Source organism: Paralichthys olivaceus, chromosome 19 (genome assembly GCF_024713975.1).
Source record: "Paralichthys olivaceus isolate ysfri-2021 chromosome 19, ASM2471397v2, whole genome shotgun sequence".
Classification (NCBI taxonomy): Eukaryota; Metazoa; Chordata; class Actinopteri; order Pleuronectiformes; family Paralichthyidae; genus Paralichthys; species Paralichthys olivaceus.
In genome coordinates, this window is record NC_091111.1 from 13,734,702 (window position 1) to 13,753,915 (window position 19,214).

The window sequence follows — 19,214 nt, forward strand, 5'->3', positions numbered from 1 at the left end:
AGCGCCATTTTTGGATATTGATGGATTATAAAACAAATTGTGATGTGACCTCTGCTGCTCGTAGTGACGACCACACAGACTCAGTTTCTCAGTTTATGTTAGAGCGATTTTGGCCATGCACATACATTGTTACCAGTGCCAGGGAGGTTATATTTATGTTTTTTGGTTAGTTTGGTTTGATTAAGTAAAAGCTACTGGACGGATTACCACCAAACGTGATAGAAGGATTTTTTTCTCGGGAAAATGTTTATGAATCTTGATGAAAACAATCTTCTTATCTTTAAGTGTGTGATGCAGTTTGATTTAGGGGACATGTTGGGCCTTAGTATGGGCTCTACTTAGTGTCATCCTAGTTTTGGTGATATGATTAGATTAGATTGAGTTCTTTAAATTTGTAGTTTATGTGGTTTAGTCCTTACTGTGCAAAATTTCCATTCGTCATTAGTTTACAGCGTGCTGATAGGAGAGTGTGAGACAAGCCAGGTAACGTGCTACGTGACGAGATAAAACAGGGGGAAGATGATAAAGAAATGATTGAAGGGCTTCAGGGGGAGGGAAAGAAGGGAGGTAGTTATACGAGCCATGCGATGGGATCGTGTGTTTACCCCCTGACATAGATGTCAGACATCTTCTCTCCTGTCATGAAACCATCGTCTTCTAGAATTACGTCATCAGTGTTCCAAATAACAACACGAAGCTCAAAGCTGGACACCAGCAGAGCATTGACCAGAGAAGAGAGAGAGGACGACAGACACAGACAGACAGACGAGGACACACCACAAATACGCACACAGAAAAAAATGGAAAACAAAAAAAAAAATGGTTAACAGCAAAAAAAAAAATCCACACACAGCTCACACCCACGGGACGAGGCTTGGCTGCCGCGACCCGCTGTACCTACCCCCTGACAAATATGTCACTGGACTTTTCCCCAGTGAAGTAATCATCGTCCTCCAGTATTACTTCGTCTGTATTCCAAATAATCACCCTGAGCTCATATCTGGTAAGGGGGGGGAGGAAGGAACACATACACACACACATAATTGGACTTACTGTACATTTGACAGTAAATGAATAGAGCTAACTTGTCAAACTGACTCACCATAATTTAACCTGGGGATAAAACTACCAATTCTGTTGGAAAAACTACAGAAATGTACAAACTTTGCATCGTAATTAAAACATTTCTCATTTAAAATGCACTGATTTATGCTTTTCTCATTACCAGAACCCTAATTTGCTCCTGACATTTGCTTCAGCTGTACCTCTTTGGTTTCCGTGGAGCTATGTCAATCGCTGGTCCAGGAGCAGGCATGTCCATAGCAAACATATCGACCCACATCTCAATGCGGCCCTGTAGAAACAAACAGAGAACAACGCAATGTAATTGTCGCTTTAGTCTGTTTGATTCTATTTATTTTATTCTCTCCTACCTGTTCGATGCCGGGCTTGTCGGGGTTCAGCAGGGGTCTGGTCTCCACGTGCTCGGGGATGAGTTTGCAGCCCACTCTCGGGATCTCCTCCCAGTGGTTCAGCACTGACAGAGCCAAATGCTCCTCAGTCTGCTTCTTCAAACCTGAAGGATCGATACCAATGGAGGGGGAGGAAGGAGAGAAACAGAAATCAAAACATTGAATTTCTTGAAGGGAAAATCTAGGGAGATAACTAACAAAGAATGTGCAATGTTTGCATTTCTCAAAAACAAAGTCTCCCTGACTGTGAAACACAAAACCTCCAAGATGACGGCATCAGCAGATTTGCTTTGTAGCCAGTTGATTACAAATACTGTAAATAAAATAATGCTTGGTCTTATCGGTACATAATTAGTTTGACAGTAAAACAGTGATATTTTAAGTATAATTTATGCAGCTGTACCGTTCTCATCTTCTATCTCTGTTGGTCCCAGGAATATTCGACTCGCCACCTTGACTTTGCCTCCAGGTCCGTAATGAGGTCCATCGATCTTTCCGTCCTTACAGAGCTTGGCCAGGATCTGACTGGGCTTCAAAGGGTCCCGCCACACATTGTATCCGTGGCTGACATCAACACATAACAAGAACGTTACGTAGTCTCAGTGGTCAGAAAATTAATATAATAATAATATGCATAATAATCCAAGGACAATCTCAAGCCTTGTTTACAAAAAGCTCCCACATAACTGTCACCTTAATACATTTATAAAATACTAAGACAATTGTTGAGAATTTTTACCCTTAACTTCTAAGAAAAATTATTTTTCCTATGATTTGCTTGTATTTCTTATCTTTGTATTTGCTGTGTGTTAAATAATAAAGACATAAGACAGATGCTCACAGAGAGTAGTTGGATGAAATGCCACAGGTGGCTCTGTATTTGCTGTAGAAACGATTCTCCAGGTCGATTTTCGTCTCTCCGATCAGGTCATCAGTGCCGACCAAGTCCCAGTCGTACACAGACACTGTCAGCATGGACTCCATGGGGAATGTGGCCTCGATGTCAAATGATCTGAACAGGGATAAATGGAGGGAGTGGTGGATGGGGAGAATTAAAAAATGATCAGATTCTTACTTCAAAATACTGCTGCACAAAAATAACAAAACTTGACAACAGAGAGAGAGAAATAGTGTTTTGTCAACTCACTTGCCAAACACAGGATTGAGCTGTTTGGAGATGTAGTTCTCTTTGTCTTTGACCTCTGACTTGCCCAGTTTGATGACAACGTACGGATCAGCCTTCCCATTGATATCAGCAGGATGAAGATCTGTAGCCTGAGAGGAAAAACAGGATTAAACAGAAAAGAGAGAATATTTACCTGATTCTATAAATCATGGGGGTTTTTTGAATTCACCTGCTAAATATTAAAATGGTGTAACGGCAACTCACCCTGACCACATAGACACGGACGAGGACGTTGATTGGATCGTTATGAGGAATGCTCTGGAACATGCCCATGTTAGGATCAAATCCTGCCTCTCTGGTGATCTCCTCCGACAGAGGCAGCTTGTACATACACAGGGATCCCTGGGTCGGAGGAAACAACAGACTGAGATAACTTCTTTACAGTCTGTCACTCTGAGACATCCTTTATCTTCTTACTGTTTTCTCACTTTGAATCTGCCGACAATCCTGTCGTCATCCAGAGCGTGCTCGTCGTCGTCCCCAGCTTTTCCTCTGTACAGGTTGAAAGTGTGAAGCCAGTCTTCAAAGTTGCCGTACTCACTCTCCAGCTCCTTGTTGTAAACCTTCAAGGGACATTAAACACAGAGAGTGTGAATACTAATGTGTGTGCTGGTTAGATTTTGTATTGAAGTATGTGAAGGTCGAGTCAATGACACTCACCATCAGCTCGTCCACTCTCGCTTTAACTGGTCGTTTCTCAGCCCCGTCCCCAGCCTGACTCTTCTTCTTGTCCTTGGAGCTCTTCTTGTCTTTGCTCTTCTCTTTATTCTTGGAGCCTTTCAGAAGAAGGTCATCGGGTTTGATGTCTGATTGGATGGACGGGTGAGTGGGGATGGATGTGGACAAAGTAGGGTTGGAGTCATGAGGAATGGCGGCAGGGTTGCACACGTCACTACACATGTCACTACACACGTCACTTAACATGAAAGCTGACAGGTATGTCAGGGGTGTAACAGCTTCCTGGATATGATTTTGGAGATTAAGTCCAAAACAAAACAGTACCAAAAACCCTCTTCAGTGAAATTCTTGTTGAAGATAGTAAATAGAAGTGTTAGAAAGATTTGAAATGTTTTCAATAAACCACCACTGCATTTGACAAAGTCACTGAGAAGACATCCTGCCAAATTTCAGCCTCACATCAGAGAGCACAAACTAATGTCGACCATCTTCTCGATTTCTCACAGTCTAGGCTACATTTTAATACTGAATTTATTAATGTTTATTCTTATGCTACAAGTAGCACCTTCAAAGAAGTTTTATAATTGCCGTCCAAAAGTAAATTATTAATGCTTTCTAGTAATCAAAGTGATGCTAGTGCAGAAGATTACTTCAGTGATTCTGTGTCAGCCAACTTTCATGTGTAATGCAGAGCTGGGAGGTGATGCTAATGTGGAAATGGTCATGAATGTTCAAAGTTCAAAGCATGAATATAAGATGGAGCGATGGGATGAAGGAGGCGAAGAACAGGAAGCACATACGAAGCCTCTGCCTGTTCTTTGCTAGATCTTACAAAGAGCCACGTCTGAAATCACCATGTTCACTCATTCACCACCTCCTTCATAATACATACTCATAGAAAGCAACACATTTTGTTGCATCTCAAATGGGACACAATGAATTGAGCGTTTGTCAACAGAAAGTAGTGGACAAACAGTGGACACCGCTTCAGCCATAAGATTCTCATTTCATTGCTAAAGGTCAATGCTATATAATTCTTTACGGTTTAGGTCTATTTTGTTAATTTAGTTTCATTCTCTTTAACCTAATCAGCAGTTATTATTTTATTTTCTCTCTTAAAGTTTTGTCATTGGGAAGCTGGATAGATAACAGCTGAATGAAATTACGTAATATCTCTGTGAGAGGACACTCTGACTTTCTTGGTGGAGGATTGAAAAGACAACAATGATTTAGCGAGATGAGCCAAGGTTAAGATTGAGAGTAGCTGCAAATGAAGATGGTATGTGGCCACTGCGACTTGGGGTGATTATTATAATTATTTTTGCAAGGACATCTTGGATCTAGTGATGGAAATATAACTGTTCATATTATTATTATTTATTGGGAATAAATACTTCTGCTTGAGACGTCGTCTGCCTTCCCTCCTCCACCCTTCAAGTTTTCCCTCACTGTCACAATAGCTGACATAAGTTTAACTATTAATATTTTTTCTCTGTTATATAAAGTAGAGCAGCTTTCTAATATTACTGCATGGTATCAATTCAAAAGACATAACAACAAAAAGAATAATTTTTCGCAACTCTAAGAAAGTACTTGAATATGTTCTCGTGCCCAATTTACAATCCAATACTGGCAACATCTCCCAAGCAGCAGACATAGAGGCACACTGTCGGACCCTGTTTGATTCACTAGAGTTCAATACCTGCCGCCTCTGCAGCTATCTCCAGGTCCTCTCTCTCCTCCGCCTCTGCCTGAGCTGCCTCCTGAGCTCTTAGGGTCTGGAAAAACCAAGCGAGAAAAAAAGTTTTACTCTCAAATCTCATGAGCAAGTCAATCCTGTGAGATTAGACTAGAGCAGGCCCACCTCCTTCAGCGTCTCTATCGAGGCAAAATATTTGGACCACCAGTCCAGCACGCTCTCATCCGTCTCTTCTTCTTCCTCGACTCCTCCCTTCTTTTTCTTCTTCTTCTTCTTCTTCTCTTTGTCGATCTCCTCTTCAGTCTGTTAAAAAACACTAAGGTGATTCTCAGTAGCTTCAGGTCTGATCAGACTGAGCCATCAGAGGGCACATTGCCAAATTTCTATAGGAGCGATTACTCACCATGTCAACTTTTACAACAGCATCAGACATCTATTATAGGGGGCATTACATAAAACAACACGAGGGTTAATACACACAATGGACGATGCAGGTAGGTGTAGCACATGTAGAGAGGACTGGACATAAAGCAGCTCTACAACTTCCAACATTAACATATATAAACACACAGTTTACTATAGAAATGAGCAGGCAGTGCTTTACTATACATGATCTAAAGACAAGCTTACGGCATCTAACTTGACGACTGTGTCCATCTTTCGGGCCAGAGGTTCAGCGTCCAAGTTGACGATGATGTCACCTGCGGGGCGAGAGAATGTGCGGGAGGAAATGCTGGGTGAGGAGCAAGGCTGCGAGCCACCATTTGCAAGGACCATGTAGCCGTTCATTAGCTTAGCTGGAAGTGAGGCCGCAGGGCAAAGACGGCAACAGGTGGAAGCAGCAGAGGGCACAGCCAAGGACATGCAAGAGAAGATGAAGATGGAGGGAGGAAGAAAAAAGTGGAAAAACAAGCAGAGAAATCATCAAAGTTAATAAAGAATGAAAATCCATTCTTTAGTGAGCAAGTTTAACTCAAACTCTAAAGGTAAAATTGCTTTTGGAAAGTTCTATAAAATCTGTAATATTAATTTAGAAGTTGCTTGTTTTTCACTAGGCATAGAGAAACAAAGAAAGTTATTACTGAAGGCAACTGTCATTAAATATTCAACATGTTTGTTCAGAAAAGAGAAACCCCAGCTGGGAGAACAACAAAACATTCTCTTTGCTAACTAATGACTATATAATTTCAGTTGAATGTCAGCACCTGCAGTGGCCCAGTTGTTGGAGGTCTTGTCTGGGGCGCTGTAGATGAAGCGTCTCAGGCTGGTGACAGCATGCGACCCAACCAGGATGTATCGGCCAAACGCTCGACAGTCCACCACCCGGATGTTGAGAGGAGGGTGCAGGAGCTCATTCTCTGGAAGGTCCTGAGGACGAAGACAGTAACAGCTAAGATGTTAGACCCTTCCAAGAAAAGTAAAGATTACCAGATGAATTTCAAGTCAAGTTTCATGGAAGTCTGCAGTTGTACTCACCACCTCAAACCATTTGACCAAGGTGCTGAAGTTGGGGTTTTTCTTGTAGTTCTGGATGAGAGCAGATTGGACACCTCTACCCGCACACTCTATATCCACACGAGGTCGATCCACCTGAGCCAAATTAATCCTCTTAAGGTCCCTTAACCCCCAGAACAAAACCTGAACGAGAAAAAAAACAGCAGCGGTGATGAAAGATCATCTTCAGAGATAAAAACACAAGTCGGTGGTTTAAAATCTCACTTCAATGCGGTAGCGGCTCAAGATTGGTCTGATGCCCAACGGCACAGGAAGAATGGGCCCATGCTCTGAGTCCGTTGGGCCCTCAAGGGGAGGAAGCTCAACTCTGCCTCCTTGGCCAATCTATATCAGAAAGAGTGGGGGGAATATAAAACAGGTTTTATTTATTGGATGTGTGTATCTGTATGGTGCATGGTGGTATGTGCACCGTACCGAATTTCTTTCCCACAGTCCTAATAATTTGGATTCATTTTGTCATTGCTCAATAAGACAACTTTGAAGAGGTGCAGAGAAAGTAAAAGCTAATGTCAGAGTTGGAAATTAGAGAGAATAAAGACTGCATTAGAAACACTGGCGACAGAGTAGCCAAAGATGTGATGGGAGGAAAAGAGAGAATGCAAAGACCACCTTAATTTGCGGTACAGCAAAGTTATGGACAGCGATGAGAGCTCGCCTGATCTCCTCCACATCAAAAGGTATCTGTAGGCAGCAGGAGGAGGCAGAGGAAGGAAATTTTAAAAGCGAAAGAAGGATTATAAGCATGTTAGTGGATGGAAAAGGATGAGGGGGCTGTGGGCAGAGGAAACGAAGGGAAACAGTCATTTAAAAGGTCAAGAGGAAATGTATAGTGAGAATAAAGAGCAAGTGAAGAGGAGTATGGCAAAGAGCAAGAAATAAACTAGTAATGGAGCGAAAAGTTTTCAAGACAAAGAAAGGAAGGCCGTATTTTTGTTTTTTTGCATGCTACATATCATTCTGAAAAGCACACTCCCTTAATTATCTACAGTATGTGGTTTACTATAACTCCCTTTCTATGAAGTAGTGAAATGCAATCTGTGTGTGCATGCATATGGAAACACACTCAATAATTAGTCTGTGTTTATTCATGTGAGTTCTTTCAAACCACACCTGCAGCAGTTCAAATGCAGCCAGGAGTTCCCCTGCGGTGCAGTTCCCTCTGTAAACCTGGTAGTACTCCAGCTGCGGCGGGAACCTCGGCGGGCCATAGTGCTCGTCACACATCTTGATGGTGGGCTTCGCAAACGTCCTACCTATGAACTCTGCCTTGCCCTGAACACCACATCGTGACAGGGGGCAGTCGAGACAGTCAGGGGGGACAAGGGAAGGGAGTTAGACATGAGTGTGAGAGGTGCTGGGTGCACGGTGGCCACTTGGGGTCAGTATTGGTCAGAGTGGTCGAAGGTTTCCTTTTTTTTTTTTTTAAGTGCATTTTATTAAATTATTATTTAGTGAATATTACAGTGAAATATAATAAAAAAGAGTCAAAAAAAGAGGAGTCAAAAAAAGAGGAGTCAAACAGAGACGCTTGTAAATATTTTCCAATAAACTTTCTACACCTCTGTTCCACACAAGCATCTCCACTGCGACACTGTTATGGCCACAGCTGCGACAGAGGAAACTGTTATTATAAATGGAGAAAAAGCAAAAGTGGAGAAGGTGCTTGTATGTTTTTCCTTAACTTTTCCAGAGCTCATTAGCAGCTGCATGAACCAAACAACCCACGCTGCAACAGCCACCAGTTTCTATTAGAATTGGTAATTCACACAGGCTTTAAATTACTAATGGTTTCACACTCTATTAAACCAGCAGCAGCGAGGTCAGCGTTAATGTGAGGGACACGGTGGATGAGTGAGACAAAGATGGATAGAACATGAGGGATGGAGAAGCAAAGCAGTTTTAGTTTTATGAGCGCAAAAGCAGTTTCTCTATGTTGCAGCCGTTCATTGACGCAGCTTTAGGAGCCTACCACAGTGTCCTGGTCAAAGATTTCAACGACAATGATCGGCGGGTCGTCTCTCAGCTCGCTGGCCTCCCCGAACAACTCCACATCGTCAAACACCAGCAGCTGGTCCCACGTAGGACAAAGGGTCTCACTCAGGACCTGACGAACACACACATCAATGCAGTTCACACAAACTCATAACACACTTTCACTGTTTGTCATATGAGCACACAAAATGTAAACACACACACAGTCATGCTCTTACCTCAGTGACCTGGCTGTGTGTGGAGAAGAAGACCCGAGCAAAGGGGTCTGAAAGGCCACTGCTGTCAGCAGCAAACAGACTGCGGGCCTGGTACATGTGTGCTCGCAGCTGAAAAACCTGCTTCACTGTTAGACACACACACACACACACACACACACACACACACACGCACGCACGCACGCACGCACGCACACACACACACACACACACACACACACACACCCACACAAACTTACAATCAATGCCCTCTGTGACTCATTTTGAAGTGAACCACAAAGTAAAAGAGATCGATTGAAGTCAAATGTCTTGAGTGAGTTTGTTTGTCTTGCCTCTGATTGATTTTAGAGTTTATTTTTAATGGTGAGCAAAGAGAAAATCTGATGAAATAGAGGGAAATTTATGCAAAACACTGAAGTAAAAGTTAAAGCAAAACTTTGTACAATAGTGCAGGAAACTAACTAGTGTGTCACCTGCAGAGCAGATGTGACTTGCCTCATTTAGTAATTTCTTATGTTTACTGTACTTACTGTTGTAGACAAGGCTGACAGGAGGGACAGACTGAAGACTGGGGCCCATATTGGCAGCTTTAATCTCTTCAAAACCATTGGGCAAACCGCTGAGGAAGTCCTTTCTCTGCTTGTTGAGGCCCAGCCATAGATACAACTCCAGCTTAGCTTGCACGGTCCAACCTGCAGGACCAAAGCCCTTCTTACCAGGCAGCTGAGGACACAGGACAGACATGGGCACAGAGGAGGTTACGATTTCATTGCCTTTTGCCCATCTGTCAACAGGATTATGCAAAAACTGCTGAATCAATTCTGTTGGGACATGGCCCAAGACAGAATTTTGGGGTGGATCCAGGATTTTTTCCCCACTTTCGTAAACATTGCAAGACAGGGCGTTTTCTGACATTTTAACCAATTTCTCCAGGGAATAAAACATGGATCATGATGAAGCTAAAAAATACTGTAGAATTACATCCTCTCTTCAGTTTTATTACCACAAGTCAACCATTTAACACTGGAGACAAAGCTACAGCAAGGCCCAATCCATACATATTAATATTACCATTGATTTTCAACCTTCTCTCCTAGATTTATAAGTCTATACATTATAACACTCTTCAATACTAATCTTGTATCATGACTTCACTAATACTGATTGTCTCACTGTGCACTAAATAGCAAAGTCTAACTTAATCTTACATGGTTCCAGATTTTACAAGCAACTACAATAATAACTCTCTTTAGCAAAGTGTGTTTTGATGTGTGAAGCAAATAGAGGTTGAGTGAGGGAGGAGCGGGTAGAGCTGATGATACCTTGAGGAAGACGGCTTTGACTTTACCACAGTCTTTACCAGTTTCCTCATCCACTATGGAGTACAGGATGTCTTTGGAGGGAATCCGGGCATAAGCGATACGCTTGTTGTTACACATCATCCAGATGAAAACATCTGGTGTGCTGTGCTGAGGCTGGAGGAGATAAATATGCAGGATAGCATTAACCCCAGTGTCTTTCCCCAACTGTTAAATGGTGCACAGAAATGTTGATTCTGTACTGGTACATGTCGTGTACAGTTTATAGAAGCAGAGTTAAACAGAAGTAGATCTGCACCTCATCAGCGAGGAAACGGAGCTTCTGCAGGAAGTTCTGTGCCAGCTTGAGTTTGTCTCTGACCGTGTTCTTCTTCACCTGAGTCCGAATCTGCTTGGCCTGCTGACCCATGCTGTCCTGCAGGAGGGGAGATCAGTGATGATGATGATTCAAACAGTTGATGTTTCTCATATGATCCTTCAGACCTATTAACCTTCTCTTTCTCAGTCATTAAATCCCTGCTCATTTGAATTCTAAAAATGAGATAGCTTTGCAAATGCATTCCACAGAATTATATGAATGCAAATATATATTATAATTTCCAGTCTTTCCTGTCATTCTTTAATACAGTAGTATTCAGGGACTCTGCTCCTTTGCTCACACTATGTCTTTTCTTATCTATGTAAGAAAAAATAAATCCCACCATTTCCCTCATGCAGGACTTGAGCCGTTCTCGATCCAGTTTGGTTCTGCCTGCCTGGTTCACGTCCTTGTTAGCCAGAGTCACGAAGCGACTAGAAATGACCAGAAAATACAAAGCATGAGACACGAGCATGATTTGTGAATCAATCCTATAAACAGTATTCTTCTGTGATCCGAAAAGCAACATTTTAGCAGTGAACAAGGAACTGAAAGCAAAGAAAGAAGAAAAACATGAAACTGCTGATGCCTTTCACCATGACAACCATAATGACTTGTTTTTAGAGATACCACCGTGCAGAAAGCTGCTGTCTTGATGAAGAGTGCAGCTCACACTCTTTTTCTGGTTATTAATTACTCTATTTTAGCACTAACAGCTGTTTTACAAATGTCCCTGTAAGGAGAAGCTCTCTGTATCAGAGTCCCTTTGTCAGTTTTGATACAGGATCAATCAGTCAATTCAATCTCTTGAATATTATTATGCAGCTTGCCTGCAGCCAACACTGAGCTCCTCCAGCACTCCCCTGAGTCTGCGCTCTGGAAAGGCCTTCTCCGTCTTTATGACCTCCTGAACATCATTCAAACCCTCCTCCTGCATGGACACAGACACACTGGAGCTTAGCACAAAACAAGTTATTCGGACTCAAAGATAAAGATCCAAGACATATTTTACAAATACCAGATAACTGTTATCTGCACAAACCAGTACTACTCAGTAGTACTCAAATATAAGCATTGTATTTCAATTCTATGCATCTTAATACTTCTATCATCAACTTTTGTGTTGATGCTGCAGCACATCAGACTTATAACCTGTCCAGCTGCCTGACACGTGCACACTGACCAGCTTGTCAGCGATCTTGTCCATCATATTGGAGTTGTATAGTCGTCTTCTTTGGTCCTGCCACCAGCTCTTGATGTAGACACACGGCTTCTTTTCAAAGTAGGGAAGATGAAAGTAATTTCTGTAAAGATATAAGTATATATAAATATAATGTGGGTTTTTTAAAGGTTAGTCTGGCTTATGCTGTAAATAAATGAGTAAAACATTAAATTTGGAGTATCCTTTATCGCGCCTGTGACATTTGACCTCTGACCTGTCTGTGATGACGGGCCTCATAAGCGGAGTGGAGGAGACTGAGACCATGTCCCCCCCCTCGTCCGCCTCGTCCTCGCTCGAGTTGTGAATGAGCTCGCTCTCCTCCTCTTCGTTCTCTGCATCTTTCTTCTTTTTCTTCACTGATGAGGGCTTGCTTACACCATCTATCTGGTTGCCGTAGTTACCTGTTACACAGCAGAGCATTACAGGCTGTTAAGGTGTTTGCTGTTAAATCTCTCTGTAATACTCACAGAGTGGTGGCCAATAATAATAAGGTTAGATAAGCTTTTTATTTACCTATTGTAATTTCGAAACTTATCGTTTTGTCACCAATCTTCCTGTCGATCATGGTGGCCTCCAGGAAGGAACCGAAGAGGAAGAACTCTTCTATTTTCCCTGTGGCGCTCTGATGGAGTGGGAAGAACAGCAATAAACATATGGGGGAACATTTTATTGAAGCAGTGTGTGTTCATTTTATTATCTGTGTCTGTGGAGCGATTACTGTCTGTGGAGCTGCTTTATATAATCCAATGTATACATATAAATGCCCCCAGTGTCTTCACTGAATTACTGAGCTACTTATTTTGTGAGTGCTCTATTCTCTAACATATTTTTATTCATTCAGTATGTTTGACCATTACTGGCCCACACCTGGCTCAGATGCTGCATGTGTTGTACACGCAGAAATGTCCACACAGGCTGAAAACGACTGTAAATTGTCAGAGTGATTATGATTTGACAGGTGTTTGCTCTGGTTGCAGCTGCGTCATTTACAGTATGAGTCAGATAGCAACTACACTCATCTCCTACAAATAGACACAGGAATCCACATCATTGAGACACCTTTTAAACAATGAAGGGAGTAGATTTCCATTTCATCAAAATAATCATTTTTAGCTATTTTTCAAATACCGAACACATTAACTTTGCAATCTAGTTGTGACAATATTTCTTTCTTTTATAACTCTGAAGTCAGTTCATCATCATTTCCTGCTCTTTTAAAATCTTTTGAAATTAGGAAGACAAATGCACTTTTATGTAGTGTGACAAATAATTAAACGAACCCATGTTATATAACCCCCCAAAACAAACAAACCATAACTGTACTTTACAACTGGCACACAAATGACTGATCCCAGGGGAGACATTTACACCCTAATGGGCAAGAGGTCAAATAGCTGTCAAGCTTGCCCTGAAACATCACATCTGGTATTTCGGATTTCCCTGGTGAGCAGTTAACTACACATGTGCCAATACACAGGTCAGAGGAGGTCAAACAACTACTCTCTTGGATCACAGGTTGAGGTTACAGCTTTTCTTTGACTTTGAGTAATTCCATTGCATGAAACAAATACACGCACAGAAAAATCCCTTCGCCATTTTAGCAGTCAGGTCTTCTCACCTCTGAGATGTTGGACACAGTCTCCACCTGGACATCAGTGGAACTGATGATTTCAGGGGAAGTGGTGTCCAGGATCTCCACGGCGACAGAGATCAGAAGTCGGGCTCTAAAGGACACTCCTTCTCCAAGTCCGTCATTCAGGTCCTGGTGCTCGTCCATCAGAGTGTACTGACGAGTGGAGCCGTACATGTTGACCCAGGCCGGGCCCATGGTGGGCAGGAACCCTGGAGACAGCAAATGGAAAAGAAGGAGATGATGTGATATTCTAAAAAAATCTTTATTCTTTTATTATATTTGAAATTTGTCTGACATAAGCCATCGCAAATTTCTTATCCACTCCCACCCAACCAACAGATAAAACTCAATCGTTTACATATTTTCTGATGACAATCACAATCCTTCCTCTGGGGGTTTTTATTTTTATCCAGATGATTTAAAACTATCCCCCAAATCTTGCTGATGTTTTCTTTAAAAACACTTTTAGAAGTTTTCTCCAAGGAAGTCATTTCATTCATCCACATTTTAAGTTAAGTTTTCATTCTTCAATCAAGTCCTCTGATCTTATCCTCATCCTTCACTGTGCTGTTGTCATAACCCACTTTGAAGAGATCACTATCAAATCCATTATCTCGGGCATTTCTATGACTGTGTTATCTTCACATTACAGAAATGTTTGAGTTTCTGTAAGTTTTCATTAAAAAACAGAATAGAATTCTGTGGCAACGCTCGAAACCTTTTCTTCAAATGATATAAAAACAGCCTTTAGAGACACAAATGTAACATAACTTAATTCCTCTTAATGTTTCATGCAGTTTGGTTTAATTAATGCAAATGTATGTATTGACTCGCAGTCGATTTGAATGTCATCCAATAAATTCATACAGCCATTAGCCGAAGGTCAGTGGCTTGATTCACAATCTAGCTCTGCTAATTACTACATACAGTAAAATATTAACTAGTTAAGTCCTGACTAATTAATGTACCTGACAGCTACTCAATGCTAGTAAGACAAAGTGCTGACATGCTGCCCTGTGCATTTGTTTCACTCACCTTTATCACCATCATTTGATATCTTGCGTAGGTCAATAAAATGGGTTCCTATGGCAACGTCGTTGACCTTATCTGAGTCTCGAATCTGGATCTTCAGGCGTTTGCAGAGTGGAGGGAAGAGTTCAGTAAAGACGACCTGCTCATTCCAGATCGGTTCATAACTGCTCTTCTGGACAGAAGTTTTCCCCTGGAGAAACATGGAGGGAAAACACTTTTTGATTCACTTCCTTTTAGCCTGCTCCTCCGTCCTCTCCTCCCAGGCTGGGGCTACATGCAATCCACTCTCCTCCACACACAAACACAAGTAACAACAGCTTGAACTAGAAAAGAATAGAGGACAGCAGGAGGTGGAGGGAGTTACTTTCTGCCCAGCAAACTGCACTTGAACGTAGGGGTCCACCAGATCTCTGTTCTCTCCTATGAAGGCCTTTTTCACATTTGCCATTATGCTGGTGTTCATTTTAGGAAGTCCCTCTGCACGGTAGATCTTCACATAAAACCTTGCCCACTGCCTCTCGGCTGGGATGCCCTCTGGGAGCAGGAGGTTTCTGGAAGACAAACAACAGCAAGCTCTCAGTGGGAGACGAGACTAAGTTATAATATTTAATTTATAGTAGACACACTGCCTTTTTTCTAAATCAATCCAATTTGATCATCGACAGCTCATTACCCCTCTACGTCGTCTTCATCAGTCTCGTTAGCCTTATGTGGTGTCTTGATGTTGTCACCCTTTCCAACCACAGCAATGTCACACTTAACATATCCTTTACATCCAGCTGTGATGTCATCAGGGTCAGACAGGATGGCCCACTTGTGGTAGAACTGGTGTTCTGGAGTAGATGTCAATATAGCCCCCCCAAAAAAACAAGAAATATTCTTTTGTCAGTTTACAACAAACTAAAATCAAACTTTAATATCAATGTGAAAAAAATCTACTCATACAAGACAAATCAAACATGCGCACACATGCTATCAGCAGTCATTATCATCAGAGCTACAGTTTGTACCAGGCTGAAAGTAAACTGTCCCAACATCCATCTTAAATGTTCCCACCAAGGTCCCACTCCGAAGGAGGTTTTTGGAGTGAATCACCTAATTAGACAGAATTAAGGATGAAGTATTAGCATAATGTTCAAACGATCATTGTATTAAAGCACATCATCATAAATCATCATAAATCATTCATAAACCTGTGAGTGCAGCTGGCTATTTACATAATGGTAAGCAAGGGGCTGCATGATTTCTTCAACATAACACATTTATCACAAGTGACTCTCTGGGAACATCATTTAACCTCATTAATGCAATAACCAGCAATATCACTTTATGGGTTTACATCCCAAAGGACTGTAACATCTACTCTTCCCCTTTTTACCAGGTATTAAAAGTTAATATTAATTTCAGCTATATTTCTGCAGCAAACTGCTCTGAAGCAGAGACCTAAACTAGCACAGTACTCACTGAGAGCTTGATGATCTTGTCAAACATGACATCAGGAGGAACGTGGAAGTCAAAGACAAAATACTGCAGAAGAGAGAGAAAATATTTTTTCACTTATTCTTCCATGAGAAAACACTTTTGTTTTTGTTCTGCGAGTGAAATGTGCGAAAACAGTTGTTTGAGGATAACTTTGAGGTTCAGTCAACAACCAATGCAGAGTTCACCTGAGGATCTGATGCAACAAACAGAAATGTGATCTTTTCATTAATATATCAGCCTCACAGGAGATCAGCTGCCTTTTGAAGGGGAGTGATTTATTTATTTTTGATGATGTGCAGAAAAGGTCAACATTGGAAGACCCAAACAGAGGAGTGAATTTTTAAGAACACATATTTTAACTTCAGCCCCTCCAGGTTTCAATCCTTTAGATGTGGAGATGAGAGGCTTGAAAAGACATGGATAATTCACACGTCTGCATCTAAGACTTTCATGCCTTTGCAGTAGTTAATTTTACATAATGCAGCTTCTGTTCACCTCGGTCAAGACATAACTACGGGCTAGAGAACCATGTCCCCTTAACCCACAGAAAAACAAGTGAAATACTTCTAAGGCACTGAACAAACTGGTGTGTCTCAGTTCGAGGACAGAGAGATTGATGCTTATCTAGATTACTCTTGTTTCCAGGTTTTTCTGCCCGCGGGGGACCTTCACACAAATAAATCGATGGGAGACAAACCTTCACATCGCTCCCAGCAGGACACGGAGCTGAGGCTGTGAGTTCTGCATAATTCTTATTACTTTTGACTAACAAGAGCGATTCCTCTGCTGTCGAGGAAAGTTTCAAGTGAAGGCAAGAAGTCTCGAGTTAAGAGCCATATGTAGTATTTTAAAATAATGAAAAAAGACTAGCTCATCAATGAGAACAACGATGAATACCTCTAGGACACTCTAGCTCCTGAGAAGATAAAAAAGAATGTATTCACTGACACTTTACAACGGATTCTACACTGTAAAATGTTTTTTTGTTTTTTTTTACCTATGATGTGTTAAAGCACATTGAGCCACTTTAATGTCTATGACTAGAAAACCACAATGTAGAAAATCGCATCAGTGATTCCGACATTCAGAGGTCAAAAGGAAGGTAGTTGTTATTGCATGAATTATTAATTATTCGCTTTCTTGCGGAGAGGACTTTCTCACCTCATTGTAGTATGGGCAGTTGGTGGACTCCTTCATGGATGTGTACTTCTTGTCGTCTCCAATCTCCACACACACCACAGGGTCCATGTTGAGGCCTATCAGCTGCCGAGCCTCGATCACTGTGATGCTGATCTGATGGGAGAGATCAACACATTAGATCTACAACAAACGGACTTTTATCACTAATCACACAACTGCACGGTATTTACCCTGTTGAGTTTAACACCTCAGAGTCAAACCATCCAAATTGATCTTTAACAAACTCTAATGAGGCTGATTCCAGGTGGTGAGGACTTTTCCTTCGATTTCCCTATTTCAAACTGTGATTTTACTGACTCTGAGAACGTTTTCAGATTACAGCAAAATCCCACAGGTTTAATTAGTCTTTTGATGATCAAGAGGAACAGAGAGAAACAAGAAAAATAGAAAAGAAAAAGTGAGGATGAGTCTGCAACTTACAATTACAACAAGACTCCACTTGACTGATGTATTAGTGTATGCATGATTTTAAGTTAAATAGGCCATGAAAATAGGCCATGAGCGCAGGCACAGGAGGATGTTACACTGGGCCCACAATTATTCTTTTCCTTCTTCTTTCTGATGTTGTAGTGAATACATTTAGTGTGGTAGTCACAACTGCTTTGATTGTAAAGAAAGACAAAGGCATATGACACAAGACACACACACACACACACACACACCTGATAATCCACTGGTCGTCCAGAGCCCGGTTCCATCTTTATATCTGGTTTTGACCTGAAGAAATACAAAATTAATGATTTTTCTACAGTACACTGACAGATAACAAGGACAATGATAGCACTGTGCTCTCTGCGTCAAGATGTGCAGTGGCATTAGCAGTTTCATATTTGAAAAACACATGCGTTAGAGTATGAATGAACATCATACCTCTTATTTGACACGTTAGTGGTGACGGCAGTGACAGAGGCCAGGGAGATGGTGTCTGGGTCAAGTGTTCCAGCAAGATGGATCGCCCTTCTGTCCAGGTCATCCATGTCTAGGACTGCCGGCTCATCTGGACAAGTCAAATAAAGAATTAAAACTAATACTTGGTGGAAAATTTAAAGGATTGTGCTACATTCTATGGTATATTCAAATCCACAAGTTTGAAGCCCATCAAAAATGTATCTGGTTTTACCTCCTCTCTTGTGATCGTCTTTAGAGCTTTTCATCTTGCCGAGCTTCATGGCTGAGAAAACTCCCTTCCCTGCTCTGGTGAGGGAGAAAGTGACAGCAGATAAGAGAGAAGGAGGAGAGAGGAAGAGGAATTGATATTATAAAGTGAATCTTTTGTCTGTTTCACTTTTATCCATCTTCAGATTAATCAACTTCATATATGTGTCTCATCGAGTCATATTGATTAACATTAACAAGTGCTGAACTTAAAACTCCACTGCCCATATGTGGACATATTCAACATGCAACCCAACACCACATGTACTGTCCATATATCATGGACATCTTTGTGACCTGGCTAGACACTTGATTCCAGTGGATCCCCCCCCCACACTGCTGCCAGTTCTCCAGACCCTCAGTCACAAGAGTATCCGGTGTCTCCACATTGACATCATCTGGATCACATATCACCACAATGACAAAGAGCTTGTGATGTCAGCAGCAGGACGACAAATGAGGGGCCTTAATAATTGAAAATGAGGGTGACCGTCCAATTTGCTGCGGATATGTATACATGTCAGGAAATTAATGAATCCTTTTGTTTTCCTCGAATGATCCTTCAGAGTCGAGTTCAGTTTCTGCTTTGATCACTCCAACATTATTCTAGAGGCAACCTTCAACCTCATTTCATGGAATATGGTGAAGAGGATGGTTTTACGGAAATCTATGTCAACGTCTCACTAGAAAGGTTCACGGCTGAGTGCCAAGCATGATTTAAAAGTAAAAGCCTGGAGGCCAGAGAACTGGAATAAAAGTCAAGAAAGACTAAGGAATCACTCATCAACATTGGGATGAAAAGCTTTTCCAGTCAAATCAAGGGCAAGCATACTTATAGATACACTACATGGATTTCCTGTCTCCATTGTGTCCAAAAAACACAGTTTCACTGGTACGTTCACAACTGATGGGCAGTTTCATAGAGCTGAAACAGCATGTGTGAATATTTTTAAAGAAAACTCTGGAAAAGATCTTTAAAGGAAAAACATTTTCATTGTGGTGCTGAAAAAGTAATTGGATCATTCAATTCTCTAATTAATAGAAAGTTGATTGACA

General features: G+C 41.5%; 1 protein-coding gene across 11 annotated transcripts in view; it reads right to left on the bottom strand.

The window, feature by feature from the left end:
- Window positions 1-19,214, bottom strand: part of otofa (otoferlin a) — a 61,140-nt gene that overhangs the window by 6,155 nt on the left and 35,771 nt on the right. For 2 of the 11 annotated variants that reach the window (XM_069515691.1, XM_069515692.1), the window contains exons 6-43: window positions 18,124-18,197; window positions 17,874-18,000; window positions 17,666-17,720; window positions 16,965-17,096; window positions 15,786-15,848; window positions 15,332-15,416; window positions 14,995-15,154; window positions 14,686-14,872; window positions 14,325-14,511; window positions 13,275-13,498; window positions 12,170-12,278; window positions 11,871-12,057; window positions 11,618-11,738; window positions 11,265-11,365; window positions 10,778-10,868; window positions 10,375-10,491; window positions 10,080-10,232; window positions 9,288-9,480; window positions 8,761-8,885; window positions 8,520-8,654; window positions 7,661-7,822; window positions 7,160-7,231; window positions 6,755-6,874; window positions 6,512-6,673; window positions 6,241-6,403; window positions 5,666-5,832; window positions 5,439-5,468; window positions 5,201-5,338; window positions 5,039-5,114; window positions 3,319-3,464; window positions 3,087-3,221; window positions 2,863-3,000; window positions 2,620-2,747; window positions 2,314-2,484; window positions 1,876-2,036; window positions 1,434-1,576; window positions 1,266-1,354; window positions 606-704 (exon numbers count right to left, since the gene is read on the bottom strand). In XM_069515691.1, the coding sequence (XP_069371792.1) occupies window positions 606-704; window positions 1,266-1,354; window positions 1,434-1,576; window positions 1,876-2,036; window positions 2,314-2,484; window positions 2,620-2,747; window positions 2,863-3,000; window positions 3,087-3,221; window positions 3,319-3,464; window positions 5,039-5,114; window positions 5,201-5,338; window positions 5,439-5,468; window positions 5,666-5,832; window positions 6,241-6,403; window positions 6,512-6,673; window positions 6,755-6,874; window positions 7,160-7,231; window positions 7,661-7,822; window positions 8,520-8,654; window positions 8,761-8,885; window positions 9,288-9,480; window positions 10,080-10,232; window positions 10,375-10,491; window positions 10,778-10,868; window positions 11,265-11,365; window positions 11,618-11,738; window positions 11,871-12,057; window positions 12,170-12,278; window positions 13,275-13,498; window positions 14,325-14,511; window positions 14,686-14,872; window positions 14,995-15,154; window positions 15,332-15,416; window positions 15,786-15,848; window positions 16,965-17,096; window positions 17,666-17,720; window positions 17,874-18,000; window positions 18,124-18,197 (4,926 nt within the window). Of the gene's footprint in view, window positions 1-605; window positions 1,001-1,265; window positions 1,355-1,433; window positions 1,577-1,875; window positions 2,037-2,313; window positions 2,485-2,619; window positions 2,748-2,862; window positions 3,001-3,086; window positions 3,222-3,318; window positions 3,465-5,038; window positions 5,115-5,200; window positions 5,339-5,438; window positions 5,469-5,665; window positions 5,833-6,240; window positions 6,404-6,511; window positions 6,674-6,754; window positions 6,875-7,159; window positions 7,232-7,660; window positions 7,823-8,519; window positions 8,655-8,760; window positions 8,886-9,287; window positions 9,481-10,079; window positions 10,233-10,374; window positions 10,492-10,777; window positions 10,869-11,264; window positions 11,366-11,617; window positions 11,739-11,870; window positions 12,058-12,169; window positions 12,279-13,274; window positions 13,499-14,324; window positions 14,512-14,685; window positions 14,873-14,994; window positions 15,155-15,331; window positions 15,417-15,785; window positions 15,849-16,964; window positions 17,097-17,665; window positions 17,721-17,873; window positions 18,001-18,123; window positions 18,198-19,214 lie in introns of all 11 variants that reach the window. The other 9 variants (XM_069515689.1, XM_069515690.1, XM_069515697.1 and 6 more) reach the window with 7 other exon arrangements.